This window comes from Crassostrea angulata, chromosome 2, assembly GCF_025612915.1.
Source record: "Crassostrea angulata isolate pt1a10 chromosome 2, ASM2561291v2, whole genome shotgun sequence".
NCBI lineage: Eukaryota > Metazoa > Mollusca > Bivalvia > Ostreida > Ostreidae > Magallana > Magallana angulata.
Genome location: NC_069112.1, coordinates 26685314 through 26708428, shown reverse-complemented (window position 1 = coordinate 26708428; position 23115 = coordinate 26685314). Strand labels below are relative to the sequence as shown.

The 23115-nt window shown below is 34.9% G+C and overlaps 3 protein-coding genes across 3 annotated transcripts in view; 2 read left to right on the top strand and 1 right to left on the bottom strand.

Annotated features, from left to right (window-relative positions):
• Nucleotides 1–23115, bottom strand: part of LOC128174094 (uncharacterized) — a 197451-nt gene that overhangs the window by 52838 nt on the left and 121498 nt on the right. Inside the window, exons 18-20 of the mRNA XM_052839729.1 lie at nt 4030–4085; nt 1650–1766; nt 195–246 (exon numbers count right to left, since the gene is read on the bottom strand). Of these exons, the coding sequence (XP_052695689.1) occupies nt 195–246; nt 1650–1766; nt 4030–4085 (225 nt within the window). The remainder of the gene's footprint in view (nt 1–194; nt 247–1649; nt 1767–4029; nt 4086–23115) is intronic.
• On the top strand, nt 15417–16752 carry LOC128172324 (uncharacterized). Its single transcript, XM_052838114.1, has one exon. It carries the CDS (start codon nt 15417–15419, stop codon nt 16683–16685), a length of 1269 nt encoding a protein of 422 aa, XP_052694074.1. The 3' UTR covers nt 16686–16752.
• Nucleotides 16885–19814, top strand: LOC128172325 (uncharacterized). Its single transcript, XM_052838115.1, has one exon. It carries the CDS (start codon nt 18274–18276, stop codon nt 19270–19272), a length of 999 nt encoding a protein of 332 aa, XP_052694075.1. The 5' UTR covers nt 16885–18273; the 3' UTR covers nt 19273–19814.

Sequence of the window (23115 nt, the reverse complement as noted above, 5' to 3'; positions counted from 1 at the left end):
TCAAAAGTGTTTAAATATTACTCAAAGATTGAACTCAATGATTGAACTAACCGCTCTAATGATATTAGTTTCTGAAAACTCTGAAAAATTAGTTTTTTGTATAACCTTACAGTCTGAGGTATCTTACACAGTTATAAGTTTCCCCCCATGCTATTTTGAATTTAACCAGCTTTAAATTTGTATCTATGATCTACCTTCTGGAAAACCTGCTTCTTTTTTCTCTTTTATCTTCTGCTCTGAGGAAATCTAAATTGATAAGAAAAAATTATCAGTTGAAAAAAGTACCATTTGAGTCAAGAAAACTAACCTCAACAGTAGTAGAGGCAGGTATTATTTCCTGTGCATCAGAAATGTTAAATGGTACGCAGAGTGTAATGCACAATTACGTAATCAAACAGGTAAGCCATTAAAATTTTGTTTTCATTATACATATGTATTTTAACTAATAAAGAATATAGAGAACTTTTATTCATTGTTTAAAGAAACATTAACATCATTTTTTTTTCATCTATACACTTACAAGTAACAAAGATAAAGATTAAGATACGGTTCCACTTTTATATATACCATAAACATTCCATCAGAAAATCACAAATTCATACATTGCATCAACTTGTACATACTTGCTATAATATACCTGCATCATAAACAATAAACATATCTTTGGTGTCTTGGGGGCTACTCATTTCAACCATCAAAATAACTACCTCTACTGTACATAATATGCTTCTGTATTTGGAATCACGAAAGTTGTCTGCTTGCTTAAAAGATACATTTTCAAAAATTGTGATATCTATGCCTTTAGAGAACGGATCTGTTTTAGAATTCCGTAATCTTAATACAAAAGTGTTGTTCCCATCAGGAAAGCTAACTAACATCTTCTATTCTTACAAAATCTACAGAAGAAGCATTCTTACACGTAATTTCTTCACATCAAAAAACAGAGAAAAAGCTCCGTTATCTAGCAAAATGACCAACTCTTTCAAAATCTGTACCGTTATAGGTAGACGCTTTACAACTTGATTTGTCTGGGATTTTTTAACACCTCCAAGAATATAATGCAATTGATGACAATCATGTAATACATAACCTTAACCTGCTACAATGTAATAATAACGAATGCCAGCTAGATACAGTTTCATCGTTTCGTACTTCAGCTTTAGAACTGATTGACAATGAGATTTGAAGTAAACAAGACTTAGTGTGGTCTCAGTAATAGAGGGTAATGATGTTCTAGAACAAACTACGCCATTCATACACATAAAGGTAAGAAAACACTGTTCAACTGGTTCAACGGTAGTGGTAATGAGTAATTCAGGTGACATAGAAACATTTCAAGATATTGCCTGGAAACTGAAGTGTTTCAAACAAACAGAATGTAGAAAATTCTTACCTTTGACCTAAAAATCAATAGAGGGCCTTCTTTAGGCCATAAAAAATGGATTAATGGATGGACAGACTTACCCCAAAAATATTCCCCAAAAGTGAAAATGTGGGACAAATAAGTAAAACCATCCTCTAAAATAAGAACCCCTTACCTCAGGGTCAAGAATTTCACAATTTAGTACACCTTAGATCCTAGCTTCCTCATTCTTATTATGTACTTGGTTTAATTGCTAGATGCCCAATAAAAGGAAATACTTGTATACCTGTAATTCCTGATTGCATCCTCTGCAAAGAATGCTCACTGTTTCCTCTGCAAGATTTTCTTCTCCCACACAGAAACTTTTTTTGTGAAAATTCCTTCCACAGATTATACAAGGAATCTATATTAAAATCAACAAAATAGTCCTCACACACACAAATCTAGCCAACATGATGGTCACAGCTTATAGTTAAATTTCAACTTAAGGAAGGAGTCTTCTCGTTATCAAACATACTTCTTATAATAAGAAATTCATAAAAATTTTGACACAGTCAAACGAATCATATTACCAAATGATTCTATCAGTTTAATCAAATTTGACCTTTTAGTTTTCACATAAAGGTCAGGTCAAGGTCACTACCTTTTTCCTCAACGTAAAGGATGATAAAAATAAGTGGTATTGATATTGCTTATCCCACTTTTGCTCTATTTTTCTTAAATTTTTAAGAAATTTTGATTATTTTTTTATGCTTCCAATAATAAAATATATTTGATTTTTATGTACAATGAACACTTTATATAAAGATATTATCTAAGCATTGAATCATTATTTTTTGAAAGATATAGTCTCATAACTGCAGCAGTGTGTGCATACAAATTGAGTATCGCGTTATGAAAATTTGTATGCACACACCGCTGCAATTATGAGACTATATCTTTAAAAAAATAAGGATTTAATGCTTATATTTACATTTTTCTTAACTTCTTGCCTTGTCTGCAAATGTGATTTATAGGTCAAAATTTCTGTTTTATCCTAAGGGTAAGTTCAAATTAATGGAAGAGCCACTGTAACAGCCACAAACGTGAACTTTGATTCTCGCTTGTGACGTTGCATTTTACAGCGTTCAACGTTTGTGACGCCATAATAAAACTAGTCATTCTAACCTCTGAGTACCCTGTGTGTGTTACAGTCTTATAACTGCAGTATCTTTTCACACACTTTACATGCAAAAAATATTTGGAATGTAAATATAAAGATATAAATTGACAGAAAAGCTAACATACTGACCATTTAATAAGAGAGAAAAACTGATTTTAGTGATTTTTTTTTTTTTTTTTTACAAAATCAATGTATAGAATGGGCGCTTTAAAAAGGTTATAAAAATGTAATCTGATAGGCCAATCATATTAAAAGCATATTCTGAAAACCAAGTATCGTATCATTAGTTCACATTAGTAAAAATCCAACATTAATGTTATATTGTTTTTAAAATGCTAAAACAGATTCATCATATATGTTAACTCTACCGATTTTCACGGAAGTCTACCGCTTTTAATTGAAAATCTACCGATTTTTCAAAAATTCAATTTTGCCTCGCTTGGGTAACCATTTTGGAAGCCATTCTAACTATAAAATCTCGCTAGTTCTTTAGATTTTGCGTGAATTGAGTCGGGAACATTCAAACGTTTTTTACAAAGCGATAATAATGTGGGTTTCAAGCATGCGTTTGACAATGAGTGGTGAACACTTTTCATTAACTTTTATTAACTTCATTAACATTAACTTTTATGCAATACAATTTTGTTGCATCATATTTTACAGAAACAAAACTATTGATGATATAATTTATATCTAATCAAAACCCGAGCTGTATTAAGAACCCGTTATTTTCCGTGTGATATTTGATTTCAGGCTGAAATGTTTTCGGCAATCAGCTAGGGTGTGTGGTAATGAAAACAATGTTAACAAATGGTACGCGGAATGTGTATCTGCTTAAATATTTATTTAACTTGTCTGTAATAATTCGTTTTTAATACATCATTTCCTTTTACAGAAAGAAATGCACTTATGATAGATTTTATATTTACTTTATACAAGAGATGGATTTATATAATTAAACCCGCTATTTTTCGAGTGATTTAATCTCGGGCTGAAATATTCGCGGCGATCAGCTAGGGTGTTCGGTAATGAAAACAATTTTAACAATACAGAAAAATTTATTGATCATAAAAGCTCATAATTTTAGTTTAAAAAAGAATTAACTGGTCATTTTTATACATTCTATAAATGATGCAGTGATGATTGACAACTCGGCAATTGTTACTAAAAAGAAATTCCACGTAAATCTTTGGTTGTTCGTGTTCTCTCTCTCAAATTCTGCCATTATCAGTTTGTTCGTAAATATCGTTTAAAGCGATCATACGTTTATCATGAACATCGTTTATCCTTTCCTATCGTGTATCAATCCTCTCATATCGTGTGTGTATACTGTTCTATCGTGCGTTAATCCTATCCTTTCGTGCGTGTATACTGCTCTATCGTGCGTTAATTCTATCCTATCGTGCGTGAATCCTATCCTATCGTTCATCTTGTAAAACATAACGTTGCGGGTACTGTACAGGAAATATAATGCTTGAAAAAAATTAATAACTACAATTCCTACCTTCTCTTCACTGGAAATCTCAAGTCCACAGCAAGGACATGAATACTTCAGAAACACTGAAACAGAGGAACAGTGAACTTTTCATTAAATCATACTTTAATCATACGTGGAAAACAGCCTTCATGTTCTTTTTTTTTTTTTTTTTTAAAGATGCAATTTTGTAACTGACCATGTCTGCTTAAAAGTTTCATTTTCTTTGATATAAAAACACCTTTTGATTATGTTATTAATTTACGGCTAAACTTTGTGGCCAAGACACACCCTCAGGTCATAAGGAATCTGTGTGAAGCAAGAAGTTCCAATGTTTTTCCATAAGAAAGATATGGACCCAACACCAATTTTGCACTCTTCCTGCCAGTAACCTTGACCCTGCCCAAATGACCTTGGGTCAAGGTCAAGACACATCCTCTGGTCATAAGCAATCTTTGTGTGAAGTAAGAACTTCTCCATAAGAAAGATATGGACTGGACAAAAATTTGCACAGACAGACAGATGAACAAGGTCAGGGGTGTGCAATCACCTCCTGACGCCAGGGGCTACTGATTTCAAAGATCGGGCTTGCAAAATTTCAACTGTGGTAGCCTGTTTAGCAAGTAAATTATAACCAGGGTTGGCAAAATATGCCGGTAAATTTGCAAAGTCCTAGTAGGAAAAGTGTATTGTCATTGTTATCACAGAGGCATAAAATCTGCTCCTTTTGTGTCATGATAGCCTAAAAATGTCTTATGCATCTTTTTCTTGTGCTGCATTCTTTTAAGAAGCTTCTACAAACACTTTGCTATAAATTTCACACTTTAAAGTTTTACTGAGAGTGTTGAGACGAGATAGTCACGTCTCACTGCACATGGTTTTGATAGTTACCGAGGAACTGTTTTCAAGTGACATCACTATCAAATGATTCCCTTTTCCTTTTGTGTTGAATTCGCATTTCTTTAATATGTATTCATAAGCTTTTTAAAATTTTCTTTTACACAGAGAGAGAGAGAGAGAGAGAGAAAGAGAATGAGATGCATTACAGAGATATTTTAAAAATTTTGCAGTAACTATCCTCATTAACATATTTTAAAGTGACCTGCTCAGTAAACTAAAAAAAAAATCATATTTTGCATATTCTTGTTTAATTCCATTATTTTCAATTAAATTTACCATTACATGTATGATAACTGCATAGTTGTATTTTGTACATGATATTCAACAGGATAAAATACATACATAGATAGTTGTGTGATTTTATAGAGTTTAGGTTTTCTTATAAAAACACCCTAACTAATTCTGTAACTAAAATGTGTAGCAATGAGAGAGCAATGAAGTTGAATATTTTTGAATGAGTCTACTGCAGAAAACATAAAGCATCTAGACAACCTTGAGATGGTGACCATCTCAAAGGGCCCTGCTTAAATAATGGAAAATAGAATAAAAAGAATTTTAGAGAACTTTGCTTTGACCTTGACCAATAACTTAAAAATTTTGCCAGCTGGCATAAAACTTCTAATTCATTCTCATTTCCCCTTACATACAGACATTTTTGTTCATTCTGACCAAGATTAAGCAACTGGGAATTAATCTATGGTCTAAAACTGATTATAGAGAGATCTACTATGACTTTTACATTGACTTTACATTAACCAACAAGCTCTAAGTGGAGGGTATATAAATATGCTCTTAAAAAAGGATTTGATTTGACCTTGACACCTGACCTACAAACATCATTCAAGCTCACTGCATATCCTTTGATCAAAGCCACCATGTGGGTGATTTCATGAAATATGAGCCAGACTGGAGCAAAGAGAGAGATGATGAACTCCAGAAAAAGATTTTTCATATAAATCTGCTTTGACCTTCACAGTTGACTTTGAAAATTGGTTCAAGGTCACTACACATCCTTTAATTAAAATCTCTGTTTATGTGGATTATGAGCCAAATAGGGCTAGTGAAAAGTCTAAGAAAAGGATTTTTGCATGGTCCGATGTGACCTTGACCCTTTACCTACAAACCTCATTCAAAGTCACTGCACACTCTTTGACCATAAACACTCTGTGAGTGAAGTATGAGTCAGATTGGACCAAATGGAGAGAAGATATGCCCCAGACAAGGATTTTATATATAATTCTGATATAACATTAACCTTATACCTAGAGACATGGCATTGTTATCACCCAAAGGCGTTCTGCAGAAGAGGTATGAGCCAAATTGGGCCAAGGGGAGAGAAGCTATGCTCTGGACAATAGATCTCAGATGGAAAGACAGACGGAAGGACGCACGGACAGACTGATCACTATAGGGCAATTAAGGGGGAACAGGACACATATCATGTGACTATTACTGCAATGATGCCTTGATGTGCTAACTCTATTATGATGTCATAATTGAATTGATTGTATATTGCTATGATGTCATTTATTCATTTTGACGTCATACAGGATTAGATAGATCTTTTTCCCGTACTAAACAGCTCTAAAGTAGTCATTGTCAAAGCATGAGCTGGTGGAAAGTTTAACATTTTTAATTTTAGAAATGTAAATGTACAAAATCATGAGCAGTTAATAAAATCAGATATATAATCTAAAAATGATCTGTTCATGTTAATTGATATATCTAAATAATGTATTGCTTTATTGATAGTTCAAAACAGAGTTTGTCACAAATTTTTAAAGTTCGATTTTGAAAATTGTTTTCGTTCTCAAAATTAATTGGATATGACTTTCAAATAAATTCCATCAAATAAAATAATCATTACAGAAAATTGAAATAATGCCAGAAAAGGGGGATAATTCCTATTAAAATGGCTGGTAACTGTGAACCTTGGGCTAGTAACTTTGTTATTCCCACTTGCACCTGGGCTAGTGGCCAAAATTTTTAATTGCACACCCCTATAGAAATATGTTTTTCACAATGAATTACTTAGTGTTTGTAATGTTGTCATCATTTAATGTATTTTCCCAACCAGATGAAATGTTCTGCACACCAACCAATGTATTGGACACATCTTTAAGATCATGTAACCAACCATATGTTATATAACTTTCACTTAATTACAAGGAGTGGCAACCATTTAACATACTGTACTGACCAACTGATATATATGAGAACACAATATGAATGTAATGGTGACCAAATGGTTTTATGCTATGACTCATTGCTTCATTTTTCCAATTGTCTAACATAAATAAAGCACCAGCTATGTCATTATTACCACCTTTTTACGTGCTTTTGCAACCATGTAAAAATAGCTGTAAACAGTTTAATGTATTTGAGGCACTTTTAGATATGTGTTACCCACCATACGTTATATACTTTTCACCATATAACAAAGGCTGGTGACCATTTAACACACAGAAACGACCCTTTATTTTATGAATCTCGCCATGTATTATGATGTACCATACCTAATGGCAGCTATGGCCTTCCATAGTTTAGACTCCTTATTCTTATACTGAATGTACAAGTCTCTCTCTCTCTCTCTCTCTCTCTCTCTCTCTCTCTGAGAGTGTATGTTTATGTGTGCTGTGTGCGCAAACAATTTTGATTGAAGTTTTATTGGTGTGGATTTTAATTCCTTTATTTAAGACTCATGGTATGAACAATTTCAACACAATGACGAAAGTTTGTACAGTTGAAAATGAAATCAGATTTATTGGTTCAAATTTTGACACAATTTCAGTAATTTTACATCATACATACTAGATTAAAAATAAAGTAAATAAAGCTGTGTTTGTTCTAAGTACTTGCAAAAAGTTATTATTTCAATCATTTATTTAATGAATTAGTTTTTTTCTTACAGTAATGTACCCAGTAAATGATTTTTATCGCAAGTTAAGACCCTGAAATGTGCTACTACACCAGTTGCATGGTTCGGTTCGTGTTTTGAATGGTAAGGTACGTTTTGTGAAAGGTAAGCTTCGCTAAAAAAAGCTGCTTGCTTTGTGAACGGTTTGCACACTTTTTTAATGAGGTAGGCATGGCCTGAACACTTTGATTTTTCTCGATATAATTGTGTATAGTTTTTGCCCAATTGACTTCAGCAAGGTGGTAATTATGACAAGCATTTTTTTCTTTATTTATATGATATTTTACAAATCTATTTCAATCTAATAAAAATCTGAGCTTCCATCCGTTCCCCCGGTTTTGATACGTTGCATGAAACTTGTACGCATTGAAAACCGGGCAGTGAGGGGTAGTTTTATCTTTGATTAGTCTGTTACTATTTGCATTTAATTATAGATAAATGTAATATTACAATATATTTTACTTTATAAATCCCGATATATATTTGTTAATTCGGCAATCTGTTGATAATTCTAATAAGCATCTAAAGCCCCTTTCACAATTGGCACACGAGCAGAAGCGACCAAATATTCGTGCGACCGAAAAAATTAGATATGAATCGTCAACTGTTGCCGAAATAATCGCATATGAAAAAAGTATTCGTACGAATTTCGCACGAGCTAAGCGAGCGTTGTGCGATGTAAACGCATTGAATCTTGCGATACATCTTGCGTCTGTATGCGACTGTTGTACAATGAAAGCAACTGTTAAAAGATAATACGATAGGAACGCGCGAGAGACTAGGTGATCGGACGATTGAACGTGCGCCAAAGTGATTGGACGTGCGACTATGCGTTCCATGGTACGAATGATCGTGCGAGTCATAGGGGTATATACACCGCCCATATTCAGTAGACATAGATGAAAGCGAGAAAAGATGCCGCCCAAGAAGATACAGATATGCAGTATTATTATACCTCAATATGATTATTCTATTATATCTGATTAGGCTAGAAAGTCATGTGACAGGGCGACGACATAGGAATAAAAAAGCTGATATGAGCATACGATGTAGACAAATATGATGAAGTCAAAAATATTTCATCATTATGATTCTCTTTATTTCTCAGAACCAACTTAACTACCTATGATTTATGAAAGAAAAGTGAGACAGTTAAATGGGAAATCAAACAATCACGACGTTAATGTTGCGACTGTTGAAAAGTCAAACATAATTAGAAATCAACGTATTTTGTGTTATCATATGTTGCTTGGTATAATAAAACGTTTATTACATTAATGTTCAGCAAATATTAAGATTTATTCCCCAGAAAAAACAAACTTCTCTCGGGCGATGCCCTCGGGAAATATGATATATCTTGAGGGAATAAATCTTTACACATGTATTTCCCTCACGATCATGCAATATATGTATATAGTAAATTTTGTTTTGAAACAGAGATACTTATACAGGGTATATATACCAGTAGCAAAGCATGGCATATTGAGGCTAATAAGTCGTGCAATGATAGTTAAACGTTGCAAGATTACATGAGACACGTTGAGCAACAGTCTCACGGTCGCAAAACAGACGCATAAACACCAGCGATTTATCTTACGATCTTTATAAATCGTGCATCACTCTTGCGAGTACACAAAACGTTGTCAAACGTTCGTACTAATGTTCGTGCGTTGCACTGCGATAATTTGGATCGCGTTCAGTCGCGTCTGATTAGTGTGCATGTCCACTATTCAGAGAAGACTTGATGCGACCAGTAAAACGTACGCAACGAATGCGAGAGCTCGTGCAACGTAAGCGAGGGCTCGTGCAACGTATGCGAGAGCTCGTGCGAAGCTCAAAAATTTCGATCGCAAAGTGGTGTAAAGTGGTCGTGCGCCAATTGTGAAAGGGGCTTTAAGCTTTTATTTCTATACATGTACTTGTATTGAAATCATCAATTATATCTAATCCATTTAAAAATGTTATAGAAAAATGCCACGACTTTAATCCGATATTTCTTTAGTTTCCTTGATGGTTGTCTTGTTTTTCAGCTTGTTGTTATTTTACAAGCGTCTTTTAATTTCTTTATTCATAATTCTTATGATCACTTTTATTGTGTACTGTTGCTGGTCAAATTCCTCTGGTGAATAGACAATGTAAAATAGACGCAATTAATGATAAGATAAACAATGAAATTCAGTTTAGAAATCTTGAAATCAACCGTTATAAATTTTGTTCGATACAGATTTATATTCTTATAAAATTGATTCTATGATTTCTGCACTTGTTCGCATACACAGATCACACTTAATTGTAACCCGTCATCACTTCTCCTACCTAAAATAACATTGCATAATTAGTCAAAACATGTTATTCCATTGAACTATTCATATACATGTAACATATTACTTACAATTTGTACATCGTGAGCTCGATACACACAATAAGTCAATAGCTTTTTATAGCGATATTTATCATACTGTTGGACAAGTGTCCGCTCTTCACTGTATGCATGCAATTTAGCTGACGTTTTACAAATGCTGGCTAAACTGTTTATATTTCATTTACCTTTTTACTCACATACTTGGTGTAATCAGTGATAAATATATTAAGAATTTATCTAGTAACAAAAAAATACGCCAGTACAAGAAAATTATTGTTGAATAGCTTAAAATAGGAACAGTCTTAAATAAGAATTGAAAAACATAATTTGAAAACTAAAACGCTTTTATTTCACAATTTTCTTTTAGCTATGTAGAAGGAACCAAGTAGCATTGCACATATCGTGATCTGTACTGTTATATTTTAACTGATTGACAGGCGAAGCACGTGGAGTCCTGAAATAAAATCCCACTCAAATAACCAAATATTAAAACCTAATGCGAAATAATAAAGTTCAGTCACTGTGATAGAACTTTAAATTAACACTAAATCTCTCTCTTTCTCTTGCTATGTAAAGTCCAGTATGTACACCATGTTTAAAACATTTCATAAAAATAATCAAAATAGTATTGCTGCGAATTGTGTCAACATTAGAATTTACTATATATCTTTAGAAATTGGCGATGCAAGTTTAGTCAAAAATGAAAGAAATGATTAAGGTCTAAGAAAGGAATTAAATTAAAACATTTTTGTTATGGTTATAATAAAAACAACAGCGTTAAATCTTAACATATGTTATTTATTCCCTTATATATAAAAAATCTAGCAGAAAATTGAACTTCTCTGATCAGCGATAATCTTCGTCCCTATTCATTGCAAGAATAAGTTAATTAGCGGTAAGCCGAATATGAAAGTCGCATGCTTATTGCACGGTACAGTGGGCTTTTTTGGTTGTTTTGAAGTGGGTCTTCTATAAATTATCTTGCAAACTTTTTGAACTATACGGTTGGTTTTGTGAAATGAACGGTTCACTTTGTGAATGATACATTTCACTTTGTGAACAGTACTGTTCATTTCTTGCACGGTGCAGTTCATTTTATAGGTGTAGCAGCATGTTTCAGGGTCTGTACTTTGTGATATTCCCGTAGTATACAGTTTCTTAATCGTTTTCGTCTCAGGTGTATTTGTTTGTGTACATATCTACAGACAATACACAAAATGGGTCGTGATGAGTTACTAAACAGGTGTCCATGGAAAGGTGTGAATAACGGCATCTTGTGTAGACCTGTTTAAGCGTCCAAATATACAGAGTTAATTGTAAAATACAATCACTGCTAACAAAAGAAAATAAAAGACAATGACACCTGTTGTGTATAGAACCCACAATGAAAGACAATTAATTTATCATAGGTACTAGAACACATGTTATATGTTTTGGTTTGATATATTTAAACCTGTAGCCATTGGCTACTATTTATAACATATAACCTGTAGAACAGGTATTCAAGTTAACCACGATTTTCACTCATTCGAAGGCTTTTCTTTGCCGCATTTGCACGTACATGTAATATGTCTCAACCAATTAATGCCAATGATATAGGGATTGAGAAAGAGAATGAACAGAGTGAATCTGCGCCTGACCTGACCGACGTAGTAATTTATTTATTTATCATTATTTATTTAAATACTGTTATAAAAAACCAGTTTGAAGAGTTAACAGAAAAACTACAAACAGAGCAGTCTCAGAATTCTGAGTATTTGCAGAAGAAGGTGAATGAAAATATCGGGAAAAAGCTGAAATCGGAGGGTAACAAGATCCAGTTCGAGTTTAATGAAGGGCTTAAAGAGAAGGTCCTTAAATTGGAGAAAATTATGAAATCGAAAGGTGATCACAAATCATTGTTGTTAATCAGCGAGATAATTCATGACATCGATACCCGTAATAAGCATATCGGAATCGCCGACTCGTCACCAGCAGGCTGGAAAACGGTGAATGAATACAAGGCCAGTGATATTGCAGATGATTCAGAGGATGAAAAGAAGATCCGTAGTGCGGAAAACCGCGCCCTCAGGAGTGTCAAGCAGTTCCGTCTTAAATACAGGCCACGCCCATATCAAAGTGTCCCGAACAGAGGCTATGTGTCCGCCGCTGCTGGATCCGCCGCTCAAACTCCTGCTCTTGTTAGCGCTTCTCAGCCTTTTCTCGCCTACCCCAAGCAGGCGTATTTTCATGGGAGACAGAGAACCCCACAGCCAACCGACGTTTGCTTCGGATGCTTTAAGTATGGCCATTGGAAGAACGTGTCCCGCTGGAAACAACTTCCAGACAACACAGCAACAGAAGTGAAGTTCTAGCGGAAGATAAGTATTTTGATATCAATTGTGAAAGTGATTCTGAAATTCTTCAGCACATTGATTAGTTTGATGTAATTGATAACGAAAAATCATTTATGTACACAAAGGGTATAAAGAAAAGCTTATTTAGACATATATTATTTTGGGAGAGTATGAATACTTATGACTCAATTTTGAAAATAATAAAATCGGGTTATGATATTCCGTTTACTGCCAATCCACCTTCTATGTGCATGAATAACAACAAGTCTGCATTACGAAATAATTCCTTTGTATCTGATGTTATTCAACAGTTATTTTTGTCTGAATGTATTGTAGAAGTTCCCTTCCAGCCGTTCTTTGTCAGTCCTTTAAGCGTGGCCGAAAACAAAAATAAAAAACGTTTAATTTTGGATTTGAGCACTCTGAATACTTACATTAAAAAAGAACGCATTAAATTTGAAGACTGGAAAATAGCTTTAAAATACTTCAGACAAGATTGTTTTTGTATCAAGTTTGATTTACGTTCAGGTTACCATCACATTGATATTTCTACTAAGTCCCAGACTTATTTAGGTTTTTCATGGAAGGACAAGTTTTACTGTTTTACGGTTTTACCATTTGGACTTAGTACAGCGCCGTATGTATTTACTAAATGCTTGCGCCCTATTGTTAAATACTTTAGAGAAAACTGTATAGACATTATTTTGTACTTAGATGATGGTTTAGTGTTGTCAAATACAAAAAATCAGTGTGAGAATGTTTCAAAATTTATTCAAGATACGGTTTTCTGGTTAATATCGAAAAGTCTGTTTTTCAACCAGTTCAGCAGTTAGAATGGTTGGGTTTACAGTACAGCTCACGAGTATCCCGACAAAAACACCGACCACCGTGTTTGAAAGTCCACGCTGAGCGTGGAAGTGTCGGTACCTTTGATCTATTGTTCTCTGTTACGGCCACGAAACGAGAAAAAACACGGTGCGACACGGTGCAACACGGACAGTAACACGGTGTAACACGCGGTATTTACCTGTGAAAAAAGGAGGATTTAGGAATAAAACTTATAAAGAATAAAATATTTATTGATGTACGTAAGAGAATCAAAGAAAAAGACAAAGAAATAGAAATAAATAAAAATTTTATGCACGCAGACGTATGCGATTGACAGGTTGATTTTTGTTAATATTAAAAATCGATATCGCCCACATAAAGGTTTTATCAATTAAAACTCTAACACTTTCTTTTCCTTTTTAAAATTCAAATAAACGGTTCCATAAGTTTTTGTTTCAGTCCAGTTTTAAACGTAGTAGTAATCATAGTTACTGTAGTTTGGCAGTTTTAATAGTGCATAGAACCATAACTGTGATCTTTTCTCACTTATACTCTATTCAACGATAACAAATCTAACGGGTTGTTGAAAACAAATGTACTTTCTCTAAATAATATAATTATACAGCTTTATATCTAATATATTTTCAAATTTTCTTTCTTTTATACATATGTGTGATGTACTTGTCCATGTAGTACCGCACGGTACATATTCATAGCGCTAAGAATCCGTGGATCGGTACTTGATAATTTTTTTATTTCATCTTTATAGCAACTTGAGTTTAGAAATTATTTGTGTTCCAAGAAACTACTCAGTATTGCAATAAATACTGTTTGATTGTTTAATGATCGTCATATAAGAGAGAGAGAGAGAGAGAGAGAGAGAGAGAGAGAGAGAGAGAGAGAGAGAGAATACCAGTATGAGTTTAATTTAAGTACCGTATATACTCGCCTATAAGTACGGCTCGCCTATAAGTCGGTTGCCCTTTTCCAGCTTTAATTTGAAGATTTTGCTGTTGACTCCCTTATAAGTCAGGTTACTTTTTCAGGACAATTGATGCACAGACACTCTCAATAAAATACCACATTTTATCATACATGTTTTGAGTTCTTATTGCACCCCATAATTGCTCCTAGACTATTTCAATCATGGGTCTATGATGTAAATAACTTTTGATTTAAATGCCATTATTTTTTATAACACTAATTACAAGTTTTAATAGCTTCAAAACTACCAGGTATTTAAATAGAGTCCTTTTGAAAATTTGATGATAGTGATTTATTTCCTTACTGACTGATTAGGTTGGTAATTAACCCCTTAAACTGGGGTGTTGGCTTGTGTTGTTTTAGGTGACATGACCCCTCTATCTATTATCACCTTAGGTGTGAAAAACAGACTGCTTGAATTTTCTTTTTATGAACACAGGTTCAATGCATTTATCTGTTTATTATCTAAAAAGAAATATAACTTACTTCTCTCTTGTTAAAATTTTTTTTACTATGTCTCACCTATAAGTCGGACCCCCACTTTTCACTCAATTTTCTATTCCCAAAAATCCGACTTATAGGCGAGTATATACGGTAGTACATTTTAATGTTATTTTTTATGTATAAAAAAATTTTGTTTATACGTATAAAACAATAATTTTCATGTGTATATTTTCATTCTTCATGTAATGTGTGGTCTACATGTATTTAGGTTTAAACAGTCATTTGCTGGATATTATTTTATAGTCAACAATGTAGGATTTGTTTTATACTTTATATGCAAACAAGCTTGGTCACTCTGTAGTAGTTATTTTTAGACCAGGCAGTGGGTCCCTAATTATTGCAGATACCTAAATTCCATGTCCAAATTAGGTAATGCATTGCATAATGGGCAGCTACATCTCTGGTGGTCAGCCACCACGTGATTCTCTTATCTTAGCAGTATTAAGTTTCAGTAACTACTTGTAGCATCATTCCTTTGTCCGGACTCTAGCTAAGCAGACGCATTGTGTTTTTAATTATTATTTTTTCAAACTTTCGACCAGCTTTACAAACCATTAATGTTTTCTTTAATTTCACGGGATTTAACATGGCAGACCGCCGCAGTGCACGAGCGAGATCTAGTGCAGGTGCCCCGTACGATCTCAACAGACCTGAGAATTGGACAGTCGAGAAACTCAGAGAGGAGTTAAGAAAGAACAACGTTAGTTTTCGTCAGTCCGACAAAAATAGTGTGCTATTGAAGAAGGTTAAAGACTTGACTTCTAGTCGTAGTCGCGTGGATCATGAAGAGCGCCCCGTACAGTTAGCATCGGGCTCGAGTAACAGAAACGGATTCCAAGATGGCGGCGACCATCGCCAACTAATGCAAACGATCTCGACTCTTACGGAAACAGTGTCAAAGTTGCAAGATGAACTAAGAATCGTTTCAAGTAAAGTGCACAGCGATCAAGCAACGAGTTCTGATGCAGTGGATACGGGACGGTTGATCGCACAGGAACAGCAGAGGCCCGGGGACGATCATCACAATGGCTTCACTCTACAATCCGCTCTACGGAATCCAAGCCAAAGTGTCGAGGGTAGGTCAAGCTTTCTTCAAAAAACGAAGTTTGGTTATGCTATAGAATCATTGCCCTTTGTGGAAACTGTGTCCCCTTCGATTCGTAAGGCCATTATTGAAGGTAAAGACGTAAACCTAGCACAGCTCCTGATACCAACGACCAACGCCATTTCTCTCAGGGACAAAGAAACGAAATACGGAGAAGAGAAACCGGTAAAAGATCCAAGACTTTATAGAAGCCTGTCAATCTCAGAATTCATCTATGCGTTTGGCATTTACAAAAATATCATGTGCCAAACTTACCCGCAGAGAAGAGAAGAGCTGGACTTGTATGAGAGAGACATTGTAGACATGTCTAATCGCTATGGCGGTAAGGGCTTTTATGAATACCATAAAACCTTTTCAGCACGAGCAGCAGCACATTTGAAGTACTCAAACATACCTGTAGACTGGTCTGTTAGGGATAACACTCTTTTCTGCAACATATTTGCAAACTTGCGTCCTTCTGCATGCTACATATGTAATAGCATCAGCCATACTGCTGGATTTTGCCCTATGACAACATCTAAGAACAACTCCACTATACGGACTCAAAGGAAAGGTCAAGAATCAGACAGTCAAGGACGTCCTCGTGTAGCATACCAAGACAGGGAAATTTGCAATAACTTCAACTCATTTAAAGGTTGTGAAAATGCTAGATGTGGAAATGCCCATGTTTGTTTGCGGTGCCAAGGAGATCATTCAGTCAAAAAATGCAACGACTCAAAAAACGGCCAGACACCCCGCTCCAAACATTAAGCGGGGTTAATTTTCAGTCAAGTGTGTCATCATCTTTAAAAGTATCTGTGCTGCAAGAGGAACTGAAACATTATCCCGACCAATCATTTGTGAATTTTCTCATCAAAAGTTTGACAGAAGGATTCCACACAGAAATTAACTCCCTACCCACCATACCTTTAGAATGTAAAAATCTTTTATCGGCAAGGCAAGATCCAGACACAATTACTCAGTTAATAGACGATGAACTTAATAAGGGTTATCTCATTGGACCGTTTGAGGAGATACCTTTTGAAATTTACCGCATCAACCCCTTAGGACTAGCACAAAGTAAATACTCTAAAAAGAAGCGTTTGATAGTGGATATGTCAGCTCCACACAATAACCAGGATCATCCAAGCCTAAACGAACTCATTAACAAAGAGGATTTTTCATTACAATATGTGACTATAGATCATGCAGTGCGAATAATCCAATCTTTGGGTAAAGGAAGCTGGCTATGTAAAGCTGATATCATGGACGCTTTTAAACTTATTCCAATTCACCCTGCATTGTGGCCATATCATGGGATTAAAAACAACAACAAATATTATTTTTTCACTAGACTAGTCTTCGGTAGCCGTTCAAGCCCAAAAATATTTGACTACCTATCATCTGTGTTGTGTTGGATTTTGCGGGAAAATTATGGAATTTCAAACATTCTTCATTTACTGGATGATTTCTTAACAATTGATTCACCAGACTTTGAAGCAACACGAACTATGGCCTTGGTTCACCATGTTTTTGCTAAACTTGGTATCCCATTATCAGATAAGAAAACAATGGGACCATCTACAGAACTAGAATACCTGGGAATTATCTTGGATACCAACAGGATGGAGGCGAGGTTACCAGAAGAAAAATTGGTTAGAATATCTCAACTGGTACAGCAGTTTTCTACAAGGAAATCCTGCACGAAACGTGAAATACTCAGTCTTCTCGGCCATCTTAATTTTGCCAGTCGTGTGGTCCTTCCTGGCAGATCATTTGTGTCCTATCTTATTTCGCTTTCCACCAAAGCTCGGGAATTACACCATTACGTTGCCTTGAATTCGGAGTGTAGACTTGACCTGCACATGCGGTCCAAATTCCTGGAAGGATGGAACGGAAGATCGTTTTTCTTGGACAATGCTACCACAGATGCCACCGATCTACATCTGTTCACAGACGCCACAGATACGGCTTTTGGAGGATTTTTTAAAAATCAGTGGTTTCAAGGTTATTTTCCGAAAGAACTGACCTCAGAAGACCAATCCCTGTCAATGGCTTTATTCGAACTCTATCCAATCGTCGTCGCATCGGTGCTCTGGGGGGCACAGTGGTCTGGTTTAAGAATTGTATTCAACTGTGACAATGAAGCGACAGTTCACATCATTAACAAAGGGCGTTCGAAAATACCCTTAATTATGAAGTTTATGCGGAAACTAACTCTATGTTCAGCAAAAAACAATTTTATTATCCTTGCTCAACATATAAGTGGTGTCAAGAACTGTATTGCTGATGCCTTGTCTCGATTTCAGATGGACCGCTTCCGACATCTGGCCCCACAAGCCGACCCTGTACCGAAGCCATGCCCAGCATATTCGAGCCTCATCGCGATCTGAAGAACCATGCCGAACATTTAATCGATGCCTCCATTGAGTCCAGCACTGCAGCTACATACAGAGCAGGACTAGACTGTTTTTTAAGGTTTATATTGATGTCTCGAATGTGCTCAGCCTTTGATAAATTACCTGTCATAAATGAAGATATCCTTGTGTATTTCGTATCCCATTGTCAACTTATGTTAAAATTGAGGTATGAAACAATCAAAACTTATCTTGCTGGTGTACGTTTTTTCTACCTGAAAGATGGCCAATGTCTTATGTTTAAAGATTTTGAGAGGCTTCATTGTGTCTTGCGTGGTGTCAAAAAGCAACAATGCAACCTTAGATCAAAGAGATTACCGATCACCTTTTCAATTTTGTCTCAAATGTGTGATTGTCTGAACAAAGGTATTTTTTCACCAATGTTAGATCTTATGTTTGACTGTATCTGTAAAATGGCCTTTTTTGGTTTCCTAAGATGTGGAGAATTTACAACAAATTTTCACAAGCAGAAAGATTTTTTAACTATACAAGATGTCACATTTTCAGAGGACGAGTCTTTTTATATCTTGAGGTTAAATTCATCAAAAACAGATCCCTTTCGACATGGCATTGACATTAAAATTTTTGAGAATTCTTACTTAAATCCAGTAAAAACTATGAAAAGGTATCTCGATAGACGCTTGAACCTTTGTCACACTCAAGATCATGCTGCTTTATTTATTGATGACAAAGGTTACCCAATGTCAAGGCAATTTTTCTTATTTCATGTGAAACAAATCCTCTGTAGATTAGGTTTTGATGAGACAAGATATTCTGGGCATTCCTTCAGAATTGGTGCAGCCACTTCTGCTGCTGCAGTTGGTATTCAAGATCACTTAATTCAGTCATTAGGTCGCTGGAATTCAGACTGTTATACAAGGTACATTAGAATCAATCAAAATACCATCAAGTCTGCACAAACAAAAATGTGCTCACTGTAAATTACTGTAAATTTTATCTTCTTGGGGGCACTCACTCACATCAATTATTGGTATCCACTACAATATGATGTTTATTCGTTTTGGCCTGGTTACCCCCAATTCAGATAAATTTCTATGCATTATGTAATTAGTTATATCTACCCGCTGGTGTCAACCCGGGTCCCTGCATTTAAACCTGATGGTGTCAACCCAGGTTCCATCCCTTAAATCCCGATGGTGTCAACCCGGGAACCATTCCTTAAATCCCGATGGTGTCAACCCGGGAAATACTCTTTAAATCCCGATGGTGTCAACCCGGGAACCATTATTTACCCGACGGTGTCAACCCGGGTTTCTTAAGTTACAGCTAATAATTTCCTGATGGTGTCAACCCAGGAGTTTTTCAGTTTTATATGTGAGTAGCCCCCGAGAAGGCCAAATATGTTGTATTTTGTGTGATTTTTAATCTATGCTTTGTCAGTAGATTTATTTGTTGTGCTTTTGTTGGTGTTTAATAATTGTAAAGTATTTTCATGTGTAGGTTTAATAAATTGTTCAACATACTTTGATTTGCTCTTGATATATGTATAAACTTGTAATTCCTAAAATTGCGATAGAATATATGCAGTCAGGGTCCACGTGCTATCCCTGTCAATCAAATCAGCCCGCGAGATATATAGACCACGTGCTCCTTCCATGATATGGGGAAAATGCCGTTCTATTGGTTTTTTTAAAGTCCGCAAAATAGAAAAATGTTTAACAATGAAGTATTCAGTGTTTGAAATGTTTAGTTTCTTCATTCTTATACTGCATGCATGAGGGTTGGAATATTACATTGTAAAATAAATCTCTCTCTCTCTCTCTCTCTGTACTTTTGTGCAATCATTTTAGAATTATAAGAGTTCTATTTGTATGAACTTAATTCATTTATTTTAGATCCATGGTTTTAATAACGATTTCAACACAATGACTAAAAGTTTGTAAAGTTCACAAAGTAATAAGATTTTTTCGTTAAAATTTCGACGCTATTTCACATCAATAAAGTTGTGTTTATTCTAAATGCTTGCAAAAAGTTACCGGTATTTATTTATCTCATTCATCTTTTTAATCAATCAGGTTTTTTTGTACATACATGTATGTGTACCCGGTAAATAATTTCTTATCGCAAGTTAATACTTTGTGAAATTCCCGCATTTATAGAGTTGCTAAATTGTTCCCCGGATCCACGCGCCGATAGTCTTACGTGTAGTTGTTTGTGTACATATCTACAGACAATTTTTTTGTTTGTTAGAGATTAGGAAAAATCATTGAACTAACAAAGTAGAAGTAAGATATATTCAGACCATACACACGATGGGTTGTGATGAGTTACCAAACAGGTGTTCGCGGAAAGGTGTGAATAACGGCATCTCGAGTACACCTGTTCAGACGTCCAAATATACACACAGTTAGTTGTAAATTCCAATGACACCTAACAAGACAGACAATAACAGCTGTTGTATATAGAACCCAAGATGAAAGACAATGCTGTGTATCTGATCAGCTTCCGTACATCGCACGAGTGATTTTTTCATGTGAAATCACGAGACCATTACGAGCTATACGGAAATAAAGTTGAAAGTTATTTTATGAAATTCGGGTATATTTTTTAATACACGTACAATGCTTGAATATAATTTAACAAGAGTTTGTACATGTATTTATCTATAATCTATAATATAAAAGTGATTTTTTGTTTATTTATTGCTACATAAATAGCTGAAGTCCAAATTATTCGAGTCACCGGTAATATGGGGTAGTTATTTACTACAGCACATCAACAGCACATGTTTTTAGAAAAACATGATATGAAATGTTTTCATTTCTCATTTTTAATTGGTTTAAAGTAAGGCTGTAAATTAATTAATAAATCTGAAAGTGTTTACAGATAACAGAAATGATACGTTTAAGCTCCCGACATTTCAATAGGATCGTCAGTTACAACATCACGTGTGTTTAGAAAAAAACAAGATGAATTAAATTGATTTGAATTTTGATTATATATTAATTGATTATTAAATATTTTTGGTGAATTTATTTCAAATTATTTAAGAACAAATGAATTAAAAGGTACCCATTTACGTCGAGTTTTCAGATCACAAAAAATTAACTTCACGTTGACAGCCTCGACAATTTTATGGGTCTGTGCAACTTAAGTCGACATTCTATTTTTTAAATATGAAAAGGGTATATATGTTTCAACCCTTGTTTAGCCATAATTTCTTTATTTCTAAACATACGCTATTTCTATCAACGTCTCAGGTAACGATATCCACGGAGTAACACAGTGGCCACAGAGTTACACAGGCGGCCACCGTGCGACACGGTGCTTTTTTTTTAATTTTCCAATACACATACACGGTGTCACACCGTGTGCACGGTGCGACACAGGGCGTTTTCCACCGTGTTTTTTACACGTTGGGTGTCGGGATACTCGTGAGCTGTACTGTAGTTTGGAATTCAATCGACTTTACATTGTGTATTCCAGAAAGGCGTATTGATGACTTAAAGTCTTCATTAGAGTGTTTGTTAAAATTAATGCCTAAAGTTACGGCGAGACAACTTGCTAAGGTGACAGGTAAAATTATTTCGCTCTCTCCCGTCTTCGGGAATGTTTGTAGAATTATGACACGCTATTGTTATATGAAAATAGTGTCAAGGTCGTCTTGGGATAGTGTTCTCAATGCAGAAAAAATGGAACACGTATTGAAAGAGGTGAACTTTTGGCTTTTGAATATTTTTGTATCTAACAAAAAGAAACTATGTACCGTATTTTTCGGGGCATACGCCGGTATTTTTTTTCACCGATGCGCGAGATTCGGCCTATCCCCCATATCGGCTTATCGTAGTCCCAAAGTTAAAAAATCAGACAGTAAAATCCCAAATCCACTGCTTTTATCCATCATTTATTATGAGAGGTTGTTTTTTTTTCATCCATTTAAACTATTGTTCGATAGTTGTCTCGTTGATAATTTTCGTTAATATGTAACATAATAAATAATAAAATATACGCGATATTTTCATTGCGATTCAATAAAATATACGCTATATTTTCTTTACAATCCAAAATCAAAAGAATGTTTTTTTTCCATATCCATGTTTCATTATATGAACTTATCCGAAATCGCTCGTGTATGAAACGAGGAAACTATTGTCGCATACTAAAAAAAGAAAACGAAACCGTGTAGAAAGTAATATTACGGAAGACTGTGATATAACGAATATTGCAATCCCCGGTATTATGAATGTGTGCAGTTTGGGTTTAAAGTGAAAAAGTGAAATTAAGAATAGATATTTAAGAATGACATCAAAAGATTGGACACCGTATATCAAAATTCAAATCAACCGGCAATAAGGTGAAGCTGAAATCAGTGCATTCAGTACTATGCTCGTTGATTCATGGTAATAAATTGCATCATCTTGATTTTTGTGATTCTTTCATGGCAGCGTTTGTAGGAATCAGTGGTCTTGGGTGTAGAATAAATCAAATACTTTATTCGGTACAATTAATCTCCTGTTAGTTGAAATAACGGTATTCTGGTGTCGTGTGTATACAAAGGTGTGAAACCCGTGTCTTAGACACAGCCTGCGGGCACAATAAATGATAGCGTAGTGTATGCCTCAGACCAACCGTTACACTTTGTTGCATTAACTGTGTTTGTTAGGAATACAACTTTCTTGCAAAACGACAAGTCACTTCTTAAGTAATTTAAAGAAAAAAAAATAATTTAAATATTTTTCAGGGTATTTCCATTTCTCATTATTAACGATTACGGGAGATAACTCTATTTGAATGATAATGGACGCCATACCCAGTATTTTACG

What these genes read in the sequence shown, in the direction of transcription:
- LOC128172324 (XM_052838114.1), top strand. Translation starts at nt 15,417, where the DNA reads ATGGCAGACCGCCGCAGTGCACGAGCGAGATCTAGTGCAGGTGCCCCG.
- LOC128172325 (XM_052838115.1), top strand. Translation starts at nt 18,274, where the DNA reads ATGCCCAGCATATTCGAGCCTCATCGCGATCTGAAGAACCATGCCGAA.